The sequence below is a fragment of the Lutra lutra genome, chromosome 1 (assembly GCF_902655055.1).
Source record: "Lutra lutra chromosome 1, mLutLut1.2, whole genome shotgun sequence".
NCBI classification, from domain to species: domain Eukaryota; kingdom Metazoa; phylum Chordata; class Mammalia; order Carnivora; family Mustelidae; genus Lutra; species Lutra lutra.
Genome location: NC_062278.1, coordinates 128,758,065 through 128,774,426, shown reverse-complemented (window position 1 = coordinate 128,774,426; position 16,362 = coordinate 128,758,065). Strand labels below are relative to the sequence as shown.

General features: G+C 31.9%; 1 protein-coding gene across 3 annotated transcripts in view; it reads right to left on the bottom strand.

The window, feature by feature from the left end:
• STAG1 (stromal antigen 1) overlaps positions 1-16,362 on the bottom strand; it is a 452,889-nt gene that overhangs the window by 55,886 nt on the left and 380,641 nt on the right. For all 3 annotated transcript variants that reach the window (XM_047736238.1, XM_047736228.1, XM_047736246.1), the window contains 5 exons: positions 16,020-16,112; positions 15,828-15,917; positions 15,483-15,686; positions 14,066-14,136; positions 12,546-12,633 (listed from right to left, as the gene is read on the bottom strand). In XM_047736238.1, coding sequence (XP_047592194.1) covers positions 12,546-12,633; positions 14,066-14,136; positions 15,483-15,686; positions 15,828-15,917; positions 16,020-16,112 — 546 coding nt within the window. The remainder of the gene's footprint in view (positions 1-12,545; positions 12,634-14,065; positions 14,137-15,482; positions 15,687-15,827; positions 15,918-16,019; positions 16,113-16,362) is intronic.

The window sequence follows — 16,362 nt, the reverse complement described above, 5'->3', positions numbered from 1 at the left end:
CCTTTAGATGCAAATTCATGATCAGCAAGGCTTACCAAAAAGAATGTAAGGCTGACAAATAAGCACAAGAAAAGATGGTCAATATCATTAGCATTAAGGAAACATACATTAAAAGAGCAATGAGATACAACTGCATACATACTACGTTGGCTAAACTAAAAACAACTAACAACATCAAGTGTTGATGAGAATGTGGAACAACTGGGAGGAATGCAGAATGATAAAGACACTCTGAACAGTGGTTTGGCAATTTCTAATAAAGTTAAATACACACTTATACCCCAATACCTATAATTGTCCTCCTGAGCATTTACTTCAGAAAAATGAATACTTATTTTCAAACAGAAAGCTGTACACACATGTTCACAGAGCTTCAGTTGTGAGAGCCAAAAGATGGAAACAACCCAAATGCCTGTCAATAAACAAACTGGTATATCCACACAACAGAGGAGAACTGACCCAACTATTTATTTAAAAATGCGCCAACTATTGATTCAAACAACTTGGATTAATTTCAAAGGCATTATGGTCAGTGAAGACATTATGCTTACCCAAAGACTTAATGCCCTAAAGGTTTACATACTTTATGATTCCATTTATTTGGAAATCTCAAAAAGACAAAAACCATGGTGATGGAAAACAGAGTGGTGGCTTCCAGGAAATGTAGGTGGGGCAAGCATCTAACTATAAAGGGACAACATGAAGAAAAAAGGGACAATATGAAGAAAAAGGTTTTCTTTTTTTATAGGGGATATTTTAAGAGGGATGAGGAAAGGGGATATTTTAAACAGAAATGATGTGAGGCGTCTTGATGTTCTGCATCTTGATAGTGGTGGTGATTACATAAATCTAGACATACGTTAAAATTCATAATTCTACATAAAAGGAAAGTAAGTAAATTTTACTGGATAATAATTTAAAAACAGTAATATGGTGAAGAACAGAGTTTATAGTTATTTTTCTTTTTTTTTTTTTAAAGATTTTATTTATTTATTTGACAGAGAGAGATCACAAGTAGGCAGAGAGGCAGGCAGAGAGAGAGGAAGGGAAGCAAAGCAGGCTCCCTGCTGAGCAGAGAGCCTGATGTGGGACTCGATCCCAGGACCCCGAGATCATGACCTGAGCTGAAGGCAGCGGTACAGTTAATATTTTTCTTAAGCAAATGCTAAGAAAAGTACAAACATCAAGGCAAATCATAGTGATAAAGAAGTAACAATTTTTAATAAAGAAGAAATATTCCTAAATTCTACATGTGCTTTGGTAATGAAGGGTCATCCAATGTGTTGTATTGCCAATGGGCATACTATACTATAAATTTTTAAAAAAATAATTAGAAGGGTAAAAAAAAAAAGAGGTAAAAAATTGAAGTAGTTTAAAGTTAACTTCTGTAACTCAAAAATTCAGATTTCCCAAGGAATGGACTACACAGTAAGCTAATACACATTAATCATTAATAGTTTTGGACCCTGGAATTTTGCTGTTAAGCTTTCTCATGAATTCCAAGCAGTATTTAAAAGAAGGAAGAGTGTAAAGAAAAATGTGTTGCATCAACAGTAAGTCCAGTGTGAAATATTATAGCCTTTTTTAGTGATATCTCTGTATATAGTGGAAAGCCATACTAGAACAGGTGTTAACATCATACCACCTTAGGCCTACTCTTAAACAGTTCATGTGTACTAGCCTTTTTTCTCCAAACAGTGTAGGCTGTAACATCAAAAAAGATCTTGCCACTTTCCATCTCAATGATCTGCTTAAAAGACTAAATGAACAATTTCTGCTTATGACCTTGAAATGCTACAGTAATACAGGCAAACAGCCATGTAAGCAACATATACAGCATCACAACCATTCAGAAATCATTAAGAAGCCATAACATAATTCTTAGTGGAGACAGAATAATGTCCTTATGAAAAGGTGAAAGTAGGGAACATCCATAATTCCGAAAGAACAGTCACTTAAAGACATATTCAAAGTGAAACGAATGGTTTATGCAAACAGATTCCAAACATTTAAATGTAATAAATAAGACTATTAAAATACAAGAAGAAAAAAGTGAATACTTAGATGACTTGAATATGTGGGGAAAGGCCTTCCAAGTAAGACAACAAAGAGAGAAAACAACAGAAAACAACTAATAATTGTGATTATATAAAGAACATTTATAATCCAGGCATCAAGATATCTAAAATTAAAAAGATTCCCACCGATGAATTATTGCAACAAATGACATAACACTAAGAACATTAATATGGAAAAAAGCTTATACATTAAAATGAACTATAGATCTGCTGTACAACATTGTGTAACAGCTAACAATATCGTATTGTATGCTTAAAAATTTGTTAAGAGAGTAGATCTCATGTGTTTACTACAACAAAAAAATATAACACAACAAAAAGATGGGGAAACATAAAGAAAGGTAATTTTACAGAGGTATATAAGCAATAATCAGAGATATAACTGTATGAGAATTTATTTATTTAAGTGTTTTATTTATTTGACAGACAGAGATCACAAGAAGGCAGAGAGGAAGGCAGAGAGAGAGAAGCAGTCTCCCTCTGAGCAGAGAGCCCGATATGGGGCTCGATCCCAGGACCCTGAGATCATGACCCGAGCCGAAGGCAGAGGCTTAACCCACTGAGCCACCCAGGCACCCCTGAACAAGACTTTAAAACAGTAATCTGAAAAAGTAACAGTTACCAAATGTTCACTATGTGAACTCAATTTTTCAAATAGATGTTTACTCAGTAGCCAAGTCTTCTGCTAAAATAAGAGCTTAAAACAAATATATTTCCTGGGTCTCAGAGAAGAATCTAATGGGAACATAAATACCAACTGTAACAATTTAGTAATTAGTGTGACTAAGAATACACAAACAGGAGCAGATACTGAGGGGCAAGAAGAAGGACTCTGTCTTAACGAGGAAAAGTGATAATGGTTAGAAAAACTTTATAGAGAAGCAAAAGTGTAGACTAAATCTTTAAAGAAATATGTAAGATTTAATGTGGCAACAAAGGGCAAGTGTAGGTTGAAGGAACAGAAATTTCAAAAAAAGCTTCACCAACAAACTCAAAACGCTGGGACAGTATAAGTATAAGCATATACTGAAGCTAGATCAGCAGAAACCAAATCACAGAGGGCCTTATTAAGAGGGTGACTATATATCCTGCTTTATGCCGATGTCTTGAAATAATTAAGAGTAGCACCCCCCTCCTTCCACTTTCAGAAGAACACTTGTTTGGACAGTTAACAAGGACACCTCACTATGACAAAAGAATCTGGACGTTATCCTAGAAATACTAGGTAATGCACAGATAGTAACATGTTCCTATTTGAACAGAAAAGTTAACACGATCAGGTGTTTCAAAAATATCCCATTCACAACAGCAAAGAGAAGTGCTTCTTTTTAAGATTTTTTAAAGTAGTATTTGATGCTTCAAAACAGATGTATAAAGTGTAATAATAAGATTAACCTATTAAGAGACAACCAAATTTAAGAACTAGTATGATACCAATAACTTCGTATCCACCTATGATCTGTTCCCCTATTCCTTAGGGCTGACAAACTTTTCTACTAAATTTCATGTATATCATGTCCTGGCTCTCAAAAAAATACAGTTTTATTATATACACATATCACTGGACAAATACACTTCAATCTTTCTAGTTTTTGAGCTTTTCAAAAATGGTGTTACACTGTATGTTGTTGTTTGAGGAAAGATATACTTCACCATCGCCATGCCTCTGAAGGATCTATAAAGATTAAAAAACACAAAAACAAATTTTCATGCTCCACTTCTGATGATTTAGAGCTAACAGAAACAATTCCACAGCCTTTTTAAATAACTGAAGTTAACTTAAATAATATTTACAACCATTCTATGTAATTTTGCTAGAGAGCTGAAAAATAAAAATAAAGACTGTATCAATCTATGGCTCCTAGTTCTGAAATCTCCACCATGTGATAAACGTTTTGTTTTGTTCTTGTGTTTCGTCTGGGGCTTTCTAAAACTCAAAATATATATTGGTCAGGCTTTGAAATAGCCTTCATTAAGCATGAGAAATAATTACTCTTATTTTTATCCTTTGCATCTGGATAAAACAAAAGTATAATTTATATATCAAGAAAAATCTACTACTATCAACATACAATTCTGACAAAGATATAGCCAGGTAACCATTAAAACAATCAAGAAATAGAAGAGCTCTATCAACCCTCAAATTCCCTCATGTCCTTCTGTGTAAGTCCCTTGTCCCACTCTGGATATGTTTTCGGACCCTACAGTTTTGCCTTTTCCAGAATGTATAATAAAATTGTACAGCATGTGGTTTTGTATATCTGGTTTCTTTGACTCTATGTTAGCACCTTCCATTTTATTGCTGAGAATTATTCTACTGTATGGATGATAACAGTTTGTTTTTATACCTTTACCAGTTGAACATTTGAGTTGTTTGCAGTTTTGGGCAATTTTGAATACAGCTGCTATACACATTCTGGTATAGATTTTTGGTGGTTTTTTTTTTAAAGATTTTATTTATTTTAGAGAGACACAGAGCACAAACAGGGTGAAGGGCAGAGGAAGAGGTAGAAAGAGAATCTTACGCAGGTTCCCTGCTAAGCACAGAGCTAAGTGCAGGGCTTGATCTCAAGACCGGGAGATCATGATCTGAGTTGAAATCAAGATTTGGAAGCTTAACCAACTGAGCTACCTAGGCGCCCCTCCAGAATAGGTTTTTATGTGAACTGAAGTTTCCATTTCTCTTGGATAAACACTCAGGAGAAGAACTGCTGGGTCAGAAAAGTGTCTATGTAACTTTAAAAGAAACCCAAACTGCTTTCGGAAGTAAATGTACCATTTTGCATTTCCACCAGCAATGTATGAGTTCCACTGCTCTTGAAATGATTTGTAGTATTATCTCCCTGTGCCTTTTTTTTTTTATTGTGCTTTTAATGTGCATTTCTCTAATGACAATAATAAGTTGTTTTTCATGTGTTTGTCCTCTATCTTCTTCGGTGAAGTATTGGTTGCTTTTCTTACTACTGAATTTTGAAAGATCTTAATCTTTTGGAATCAAGTCTGTTATCAGATATGTGATTTATAATTATTTCCTAGTCTTATATGATTGTCTTTTCAATTCTCTTGGTACTATTTTTGAAAAGCAGAAGTGCTTAATTTTGCTGATGTGTAGTTTTGAAATTTTTAAATTATGGATCATGCTTCTGATGTATTTGAGAAATCTTTGACTAACTTAAAGGTCACAGAGATTTTAATTCCTGTGCTCTTTTTTAGATGTTTTATACTCATAGGTTTTGCACTTAGGTTTATAGTCTAAATGGCCTACTTCGAGTTAGTTTTGTATATGGTGTGAAGTGTGAAATGAGATTTTTTTTCATATATATATATTCAACTATTTTAGCACAGTTATTAAATAGATTATCTTTTCCCCAAAGAACTGTCCTGGCACCTCTGTCAAAAATCAACTGACCAAATAAATGCGAGTGTATTTCTTTCTGGATTCTCTATGCTGCTCCTTTGATCTATATGTTTATCCTTTCTTCAGTACCATACTATAAAGTTTACTGTTTAGTCTTGAAATCACATAGTGTAAATTCAAGTTTGTTGTTCTTTTTCAAAATTCTTTGGTTATTTTATTTCTTTTGTCCTTTCATATAAAGTTTATGAATCATGCTGTCAATTTTTGCAAGAAATCGTGCAGATTTAAATGGACCTGTGTTCATCTAAGATCAGTTTAGGGGAAACTGACATCTTAACAATATTGAGTCTTCTAATTCATGAATATGATAAATCCTCATTTATTAAGATCTTCAGTTTCTTTCATTAGTGTTTTGTCGTTTCCAGCATACAGATCTTGCACATATTCTTAGATTTATACCTAAGTATTAAATATTTTTTCGTGCTACTGTAAATGGCACATGCTCTTAAAATCTCAATTTCCAGTTACTAAGCAAGTGATTTTTAAATTTAAAAAGCAAGAGATGTACATAGTAAAATATGCAACAGTATAATGGTATTCTATTCAAAGTAAGCTTCTTGAGCACTACAGATCTTGTTTTCCACTGAGAAAGTCATTGTTGAACAGTTTCCTCATGTATCATTCCAGAAATAATATCAACTAATAAATGTCCACATATGGAGATTTTATCACCCCTTTAAATTTATATACCACTCTGCTCCTTGTTTTTTTCATTAAATTTCCTTTCACACAGAATATTTAACATCAATAATATTAACCTTATTTTTAATTTTATAGTTACAAAGCAGTGCACAGAATCAAAACTATCCTACCAAAGCTAACTGGTCCTCTACTGATCGATATCTAGATTTCTTTAAGTTTTAAGTTTTTATGAATAATGCTACGATGAACATCTTTGTACCTACATCCTTTTAGAAATGTCCAAGTATAATTCTGTAGTCTAAATTCCTAGATTATAAATGTCAGTTAAGGACAGGTCTACTTTTACTTCTGATAAACTGACAACCTTCTTAAATGATTATACCAATTTATTCTGACAATGGTATCTGAAAGTATGTCAGTATTTAAAAACAAAAAACCAACAACTCTGTAAGGTTTTAAGATACATATAAAACAGTTGAAAATCACTGGAACAGAACCTAGACTAGAAAGAGGCTGGAACTAAGGTTACTAAGACAAAAGAGGTAACTACTAATGTGATTTACAAGAGAAAATATGAAGGTTAAACTAAGGAAATGATAGGGCTAAAAAGAATAGTGGCAAAAGAGACATTGAAGAGGTAGCATTTTAAAAAAACTTAAAAACATCTTGAGATTAAGGACTGCTTCTAAAATATACCCCTATGTCCTCAGGATCTGACCCTCAAACACATTTTTGGTCAATAATGAATAGGTAGGTGGCAGTCTGGATGTGTGTGTGAGTGGTGACAAAATTCTGATATGGCATGCCCAAGGAAGAGTCAGAAGTGGGTAACTGAAATATTTCTAAGTTTAGTCAAGGAAATACGTATATAGTCTTCTAAGGAAAGCATCAACATGCTTCCAAAGGTAAGTATGACTGCACTATTAACACAAGAAGTCATAACCAATCCAAGAGCAATAATGCGACTGAAGTCAAACTCAACCCCTGTATTATGTTCAGTTTAAAGAACTGTGTTAATTTGTAGTTCATGATAGCAGATTAAGTACCAGTATTTAATCTCTCCCCACAATTCTCACTGAAGAAATACAAAAGATGGTTAGAAAAAAATACCAAAAAAAAAAAAAAAAAAAAAAAAAAAGAGTTTGACACGGGGCAAATATCAGAAGGATGGGATATCATAGAGAGCAGTAGCAAATTAGTACAAAAAATGTGAAGAGACACTGAACAGAATTGAAAAGTTTGGTCTGAGTGGGTATGCAATAACTATATGACATTAGACAAGTTATTTACTACCCCTAAGTTTCAATTTCATCATCAATAAAAAAGAATAATGACACATTTTTAGGGGCTGTCCTAAAGTTTAAGCAAATAAATACAAAGACTCAAAGACTTAAAATATTACCTCATACATAGTAAGTAAAAACAGAAGTTTTTTTTATTACTAATGCCTTGAGAGGCCCAAAGTTAGTGATAAATGATCACAATTCCCTCTTTATGGGTTTATTGACACTGTTTTGTTATAAAGCAAATATTCACCAAAACAATTTATATTCTTCATTGACTTTCAATTTTTAGAATCAATTCACACAATCCTACTTTAATATATAACTTCCAGAAGTTTAATATTTATTTTTCTTAGATGTTACCTAAGACAAGGTATAAAACTTCCAAATAAGAATACCAACAGGAAATAGGCACAAAATCACAAAACAAAATAAGGATAATTTAAATATTGTCTTTATTCCACAGAAAATTGTATGAAGAAAAACTATAATACATTCTGAAATGTGGGTTGTTTACCAGCTAATAATTTCTGTGTTAAGGTATTGTAGTAACTTTTAATACTTATCGTAGGTTAAAAATTCATTAGCATATGGGAGGGCACAAACAGATGCCTTATGCTATAGTCTTATTCCAGAATGAATGGAAATGCTCAAAAAATTATCAAAAAGTACACAGGAGGATGTTTTAAAGAATTTCCCTCTGGCTAATTCTGCAACAATCTGAGCACCAAAATAAATAACAAAAGGACTCAATTTTAACCAGCTGGACACAATAAGAATAAAGTAGCAATCCATGAGTTCATATGAATTTTTTAAAAAATGAATGAATGAATGGAGAGAGGCATTATAGCAGAGGGCCAACAAATAAATGACATAAGTAAATGACAGTTAGAAAATCACCATTTACCATTTTGTGACCATGAGAGAAATAAATGACTCAGACAAGAATCATAAATAGATGCTAACATTATATCAAAGTTTGATAAGAAAGAGGAATATTTAGTCTTAAGGAATCTTTCCACACTAAAAATGAAAATGGAAACTAGGGAGGACAGACTTGGCAAACTCCATCTTACTAAAGTGATCAAAGTTAATATCATCAATAGTGAACAGACTGTATCAAGTGCCTCCTGATGTGATACACTAAAGACAAATTATCAGTTATTGTAGCATTCCTACCAAGAATTCATTATATGGATGAATCTAAACATGTAGGTTAGACAAAACTAAGTTGAGTACATTCTATAAAATAACTGGCCTGTACTCTTCAAAATGTCAACATCATCAAAGAAAAGGATAAGAAAGCATTCTAGATCAAAAGAGACAAAAGAAAAAAAAAAGGACATAACTAAATACCTGGGCTGGGAAAAACCTGCTATAAAGAACATTATTAATGTTTTATATATGCATATTTATATAAAAATAAAAACACATATATAGAGAAAAAGGATGCAAGTATGCAGCTATGGAAAATTACTGTGATAGTAGATGAATCAGGTGAGGGGTAAGTGTTATTTTTTCTACTATTATTTTTCTGTAATTTGACTTTAAAAATTATTAAAAAAGGTAAATTCTTTTAAACTTCAATCACATTCTAAAACTAAAGTGGTTAAAACAGTACTAACATGAGAAAAGACAGATCAGCAGAAGAGGGAAAAAAAAAAAGAAGTCAGTTAACTCTGAAGAGTGAGACAAAGAAAATTCTAGTTAAATAGTTACCATGGAAAACAAAGAGTAAAAAGCATACGGACAATAAAATTAGACCTCTAGACAAATTTTAATATACCTGCTCTAAAAGGCTATTTTCTTTGAATTTTAATTTAAAGTACAGAATGGCCATCTAAAAGAGTGAGCTTCCATGGTCTATGAAGAATTGGTCGAATCCTGTATACTTTTCAGATTTTTAATACTGGGTATCTAAAGACATATTTCTAGGAGCTGCTTAATGTGAAATAGTTTCTAGTTGCTAAAACAAACAAGAGTATAATCTAGTAGTGATGCACTAGAACTTTATACACATGATTTCAGTTTTAAGAATGTGTCTAATGATACAAATAGTAAGATAATCCATGATCATGGACTGTAAGACCAAACACCATTAATGTCCATACCACCCAAAGAAAGCTACAAATTATGCAATGCCTATCAAAATACCAAGAGCATTTTTCACAGAACTGGAACAATTCTAAAATCTGTGTGAAACCACAAAAGATCTCGAAGCCAAAGCAGTCTTGGAGGAAAAAAAAAAAAAAAGAACAAAACTGGAGGTACCACAGTCTCAGATTTCAAGATACACTACAATGCTATAGTAATTGAAACACTACGGTACTGGCACAAAAACAGATATATAGAACAGAACAGAAAAGCCCAAAAGCAAACCCAAAATTGGGTTTAATCTTCAATAAAGAAGGCAAGAACATGCAATGGGAAAAAGTTTCTTCAACTAATGGTGCTGGGAAAACTGAACAGCAAGGTGCAAAAGAATGAAACTGGACCACTTTCTTATATCACACACAAAAAAACCCTCAAATGGATTAAAGACCTAAATGTAAGACAGGAAACCATAAAATTCCTAGAAAAGAGCACAGGCAATAATTTCTCTGACACCAGCCATAGCAAAATTTTTCTAGATAGGTCTCCTGAGGCAAGGGAAACAAAAGAAAAATTCGGACTACATCAAAATAAAAAGCTTCTGCACAGTGAAGAAAACAATCAATAAAACTAAAGAGCAACCCACTGAATGGGAGAAGTAATTTGCAAATGACATATCTGATAAAGGGTTAGTAAACAAAATATAATAAAGAACTGATACAACTCAACACCTAAAAAACAAATAATTAAAAACTGGGCAGAAGACAGGAACAGACATTTCTCCAGAGAAAACAGAGATGGTCAAAAGATACACGAAAAGATGCTCATTATTACTACCATCAGGGAAATGCAAATCAATAGTACATTAAGATACCACCTCACACTTGTCAGATTAGCTAAATCCAAAAACACAAAACAAGCGTTGGTATGGATGTGGAGAAAAAGAACCCCTTGTGCACTGTTGGTGGGAATACAAAGTAGTGTAGACACTGTGGAAGACAGTATGGAGGTTCCTCAAAAAACTAAAATGATCCAGTAGTTCTCCTACTGGGTATTTACCCAAAGAATACAAAAATAGTAACTCAAAAGGATATGTGCACCCCTATGTTTATTGCAGCACTATTTACTATAGCCAAATTATGGATGCAGCCTGTGTCCATTGATAGGATAAATGGATAATGAAGAGGTGATATATATGTATGTATGTGTCCACAATGTAATATTACTTAACCACAAAGAAGAATGAAATCTTGCTATTTGCAGCAACATGGATGGAGCCACAGAGTAGAATTCTATGACAAATAAAACAGTAAGAAAAAGACAAATACCATATAATGTAGAATTTAAGGAACAAAACATATGAACAAGAAAGAGACAAACCAAAAAACAGACTCTCTTTAACTACAGAGAACTGATAATGAATGGGGAAATGAGTGAAACAGGTGAAGGTGATTAAGAGTATACTTATCATGATAAGCCCTAAGTAATGTATAGAATTGCTGAATCACTACACTGTAAACCTTAAACTAACAGTACATATTAACTATAGTAAAGTTAAAAAAAAAAAAAGAGTGCATGTCTAAGATTAACAAATTTTAAGCAAATGTCACATGTAACTGTTCTTGTACTCAAAGAAACTAAAATAAAATGGGAGAAATAATACATATGCAGTGAAAATAAATAACAGAAAACCAAGATAACCAAAGAAGACAACGATGTGAAGTTGTCACAAGTTCTATGACAATAAGTAGTGTAGTGAATTAAAAAAGAGATTTTGACATAGTTAGAATCTGCAGATGGAACACAGGTGAGCAATCTTCATTATTTTCTTGAGGAAACCAAAACAAGGAGTATCTTTATCATTCCCTTTCAAGTCTGAAGAACAGCTTGGGATTATTAGTGAATAGTATTTAGGCTACTGAAAAGTCTGAGATGAAGACAGGATGGAATTTGAAGAGTCGGCAATAAATGAAGTAAAACAACAAAGTTAAATATTTAGCTTCTTTACACAAACTAGGATAAACACCTATAATCATAATCATAATCAAGGACACTTGTAATTAAGAGTGGCCTTGCATTAAAACAACTTAAAAGAATTAATCAGAGCAATGGTAAAGCACTTTTTCTGTGATTAACTTTCAATAGATCATATAATCATAGATCATAACTGTTATATCTGTTGAAATTCTTACTGCTTGTATAATAAAGTGTCATTTAGTATAATAAATGTCTGTATTATCAAATGGGAAAAGATGAGACCACCTCTAAACACCTCCTATACCTAACTATGGGTTGATATCTTGGTTTAATGAATGAGTATATGCAGTATACAAAATAATTCTTACAAAAGATTATTATTGCTAAGTAACAATAATTATATGTGTCAATTAAAATTAACTGTAATAAATGTACCCACTAATAACTGTAATAATTATAATTAAGTAACAATTAATTAACAACTCAATTCTTACGTAGAATTAAATCAACTATTTCCAATCTCTTCCAGATTATAGAAATTTGGTGAAATCTTCTTTCTATTCCAACTTATATATGAATGCAAAAAGGTCTAAAATCTGCTAAAGGTCTCAAGCTTACTTAATTATGGTTCTATTACAAAAAAGTAAGCCATATCTAAGCTTATATTATCAATATCTAGAACAGTGCCTAGAATACAACCATAATTAGGAATTTTCATCAAAGTGAATTAATCAAGTTCTGAAATTGCTACTATAGTAATTATTTTTCCTAAAAGAGTAATAATATTTACTTTAGCATTGAATGTTTGAAATACTTTATAGCAAATTTTCTCTTTTTTTCCTGCTCAAAACTGAAGTTATAATACACCTATTGGTAACATTCAATCACTAACATCTATTAGTAATATTTAATCACTATGGCAATAATTCTCAAAGGAAGCAGCTGCATTTAAGAATCAGCAGTCACTTTCTACGTCAGGCTTTTGATAATCCTGTGTGATTTCAGAGAATGGTAGCTTTCTAAAATGACAAAGAAGGAATAGCAATAAACTCCCACCTGTTCTGGCATCGCTCCATGTTCAATTCCAGTCTTCAATAATCTGTAGCAATTACCAAATAGATCCCATTTTGTGAGATCATGAGCACTAAAATAAACAAAAATGCATTAAATTTATTCTAGAGTGGAAGAAAATTTAAATTTGAGCTCAGTTTCAGTGGGTGGAAGTATAAAATAACTTCAATTTCTTACAGAATTGAAAAAGACTGATAAATATTCAAGTATTCAAACTTAGAAAGAAATAAGGAAAGACAATGGAAGGAAGGAAGGAAGGAAAAACGAAGAAAGAAAACGGGGAAAAGGGAAAGAGAGACAAGGAAACTGAGACAGGGAGTGGAGACAGATAATACTTAAGCTGACACTAGGAATTAATTAAAAGGAACACTGAAAAAATAAAATTAAAAAAAGAAAAGAAACCAATTAGCAATAAAAAGTCATACCTTTAAATGAAGATTACTACTACACAGTCAATCTAAGCCTGTATTCCATTTCATTCTTCTTAGCATATTTTAAAATACATTTTAACAAATCCATTTACAATTTCAAAATATAAATACATGCATATTTTTGAAAGAGATTTGTATTCACAAGAAGACAAAACCAGGGGAAAGTAAATATGTCAAAGCTCGAAAACTTTAGTGTAGCTTTAGGCTTCTTAATTGAAATAATGTAGACATTTTATTTTCTCATGAGTTCTGCTACTAAAATAGTAGATGAATGCCTTTTAACTTTTATTTTGAAACATCAAAATATTTTTTAAATAAGGAGTTTTGACATTAGTTGTCAACTTTTATTTTCAAATGTCAAAATATTTTTAAAACTAAGAGTTTATTTCTCCATAGAATTCCAAACAGTGTACTTGTGTATAAGGAAATGTCTTAGATTTTAGACACAGTTTTTGAAATCTGAAGTATTCATTAATGTAAGGGCTACATCTAAACATTCTTTTAACAAGATCTCTATTTTCCTTTCTTTGTGGAAAAGATAAGCATACCTCATTAAAAAGGGACATATAAATTACAATTTAAAAATAATACTTATTTCATTAGTCAGAGCCTTTTTTTCCTTATTCAGGTCCAGCTATTCTGTCTATACAGCAAGAGTACAATAATAAATAGACAAACAAGAACAATTCAGGAAAAAAAGCTCACAGAAATAACTTTCATGTCTCCCTCAAAATCTTTTTTCTTATTTAGTAAGATTTCTAAAAACCACCAAATGAAAATTATACCTCTAAACTCCACCTTATAGAGTAAGCCCAGTAATGATACTGATTAACAAGGTTGTACAGTGTACAGTATATATTTGTTATACTGAATGATAAATTTTACTCCTTAAGTAATCAAATGATAATAAAAATACATAATGTATCTGAAGAAAATATGAATAATAAAGAAAAATATCACATCTCTATATTTGTCTAAAATTTTCCATTGTTATAAGGATGTTAAGTATTAGAAAAACAGACTATTTTATGTTGGCTAATATGTTATTAACCAAATCTAAATAAAATGACATACTTATGAAAAGAGGTTAAGCGCTTTAATGTGGAAAGAACATTGTAAATATCATCATCATCAGCTTCTTCTCCCTAAAAATAAAAGACATTGTTTCATTACTATAACTTTACTTATCCTGAAATTCACATGAAGTATATTAATACTTACTGCCTAAAGGAATTCTTTTTTATTATATAAAGAGTACATATTCACTGTTGATAAATAAGAAAGTACAAATGAGCAAAAAAACAAAAAATAAAGAACACCCATAACTCTAACACTCAGAACCATTTTTGCATTTTAAACAATATTGTAAACATTAACATAGTATGCTTTTCTGATTAATACTTAAGGATAAACTCACTGAAACTGAGTGAAAAGGTATGTATTTTAAAGATTTTAATTGTTATTTCAGATTTTATTATCAGTTACTTTTGTAGTTCAAAATTACAATGAAAAATAAAAAATGGTTGGAAAAAATTAAGAGTTAAAAGTAGGAAAAAATTTGGTTACATGGATTAAAAAGAAAATCCTATTAGCCTGATCATGAGATCATAGAAAACTGTATGGGTTCCAAACTGATTATACTGTTTGGAAGGAGAAGGCAAGAGGCAGGAATCATAAAAATAATTACAAAATAACCAGCTGGAGAAGTTTGCTGTTATCCTGGGCGTACCACTGGTAAGTGGTTGTCCCTTACAAGCACACTTAATTTTTATTTTCTATTCATTACCACATTGTAATAGTTCAATAATATTAAAATGTAAATTAGGCTCCAGGGAAAGTGAAAAAATGAATTAAGAAAAGCCAGACCTTAATAAGGTTTTTCTTTAAAGAAAAAAGAAATTAGGGGCGCCTGGGTGGCTCAGTGGGTTAAGCCGCTGCCTTCGGCTCAGGTCATGATCCCAGGTCCTGGGTTCGAGCCCCACATTGGGCTTTCTGCTCAGTGGGGAGCCTGCTTCCTCCTCTCTCTCTGCCTGCCTCTCTGCTTACTTGTGATTTCTCTCTGTCAAATAAATAAATAAAATCTTTAAAAAAAAAAAAAAAGAAATTAGCTTTTATGAAACAAGTTTTTTTTTTTTTGCATTTTTTTTTTTAAAGGGGGGAATGGGGAAGAGTGAGAGAGAGAATCTTAAGCAGGCTCCATGCCCTGTGTGGAGCCTGATGTGGGGCTCGATCTCGCAATCCTGAGATCATGACCTCAGTTGAAATCAAGAGTTGGACACTTAACTGAATAACCCAGGCACACCAAAGTAGGTCTTTAAAATAAGGTATAACCAAGGTTAATGTTTACAGGATGAACAGTTGCAATAATGCTGCTAAGATCTGGAGAAAGAGAATTCCACTAGATTTTATTTTAAAATGGAAATGATTTGCACATTCAACTTTTAATATTAGCCAAAATTATCACATACATTATGTTTACTTTAAAACAGACCTCTTGCAGTAGATCTTCCACAGAATGATTGAATCGATCTACAAATTCATCGATCAGCTGACTTCGAGCTATGTCAACTCTGTTTTGGATGGTATACTCTTCACTGCATAAGATGCTATAGGTTTTACTGCAGGCTTCTAAAACATCTGATTCTACATGTTTCTCCACAACAAACTTAATCTGTTTTAATAAAGCATCCAGATGCTGAGGAGGAAAAAAAGAATAACTAATGATATTTAGATTAATAAAAATAAGCATCTGTCAAATAGTAAGGCTATAGATTACATGAGCATAAAATAACCCAGTTATTTAAACTAACAGAATTTTGATTTCATAGTGTCTTACCTTTTCCATTCTACCTGTGCTATAAATTTCTAGATCAAAATACTGTGGGATTTGTAGCAAGTTTGCTACCTTCTCTGCATCTGCAGAATACTAGAAAGAGAAGCAAAGAAAAAAGAAGTAACTACTTTAATAGTTCATTGTAATAAGCAAACTCAGTGGCATATTATCACAAAAATGTAAATGAAATTATACCTTTGATAGCAACATAGGAAGTGTGATAATAAAATGCTCAGTCAATTTGTTTCTATCATCAATTTGAGTTTTTCTTTCTTTGGCAGTTAGCACCTAGAAATAAATTGAAATGGGCAAATAATATAATGTCACATAATTATTTATAACTCTAGAAAGTTACACAGAATGATGAAGCATTGGCAGATAATGTACCCAAGAATTTTCTGAGGAGGTTAATAAACTAATTACTAAAACAAGTGTCTCTAGTTTTATGCTTATTTCTAGTTAATATGCAGTACTGCTTTATTAAATAGCTACTTAAGAATCACTAAAGTTTAGATAAATTACTACTTGTTCAGATTAA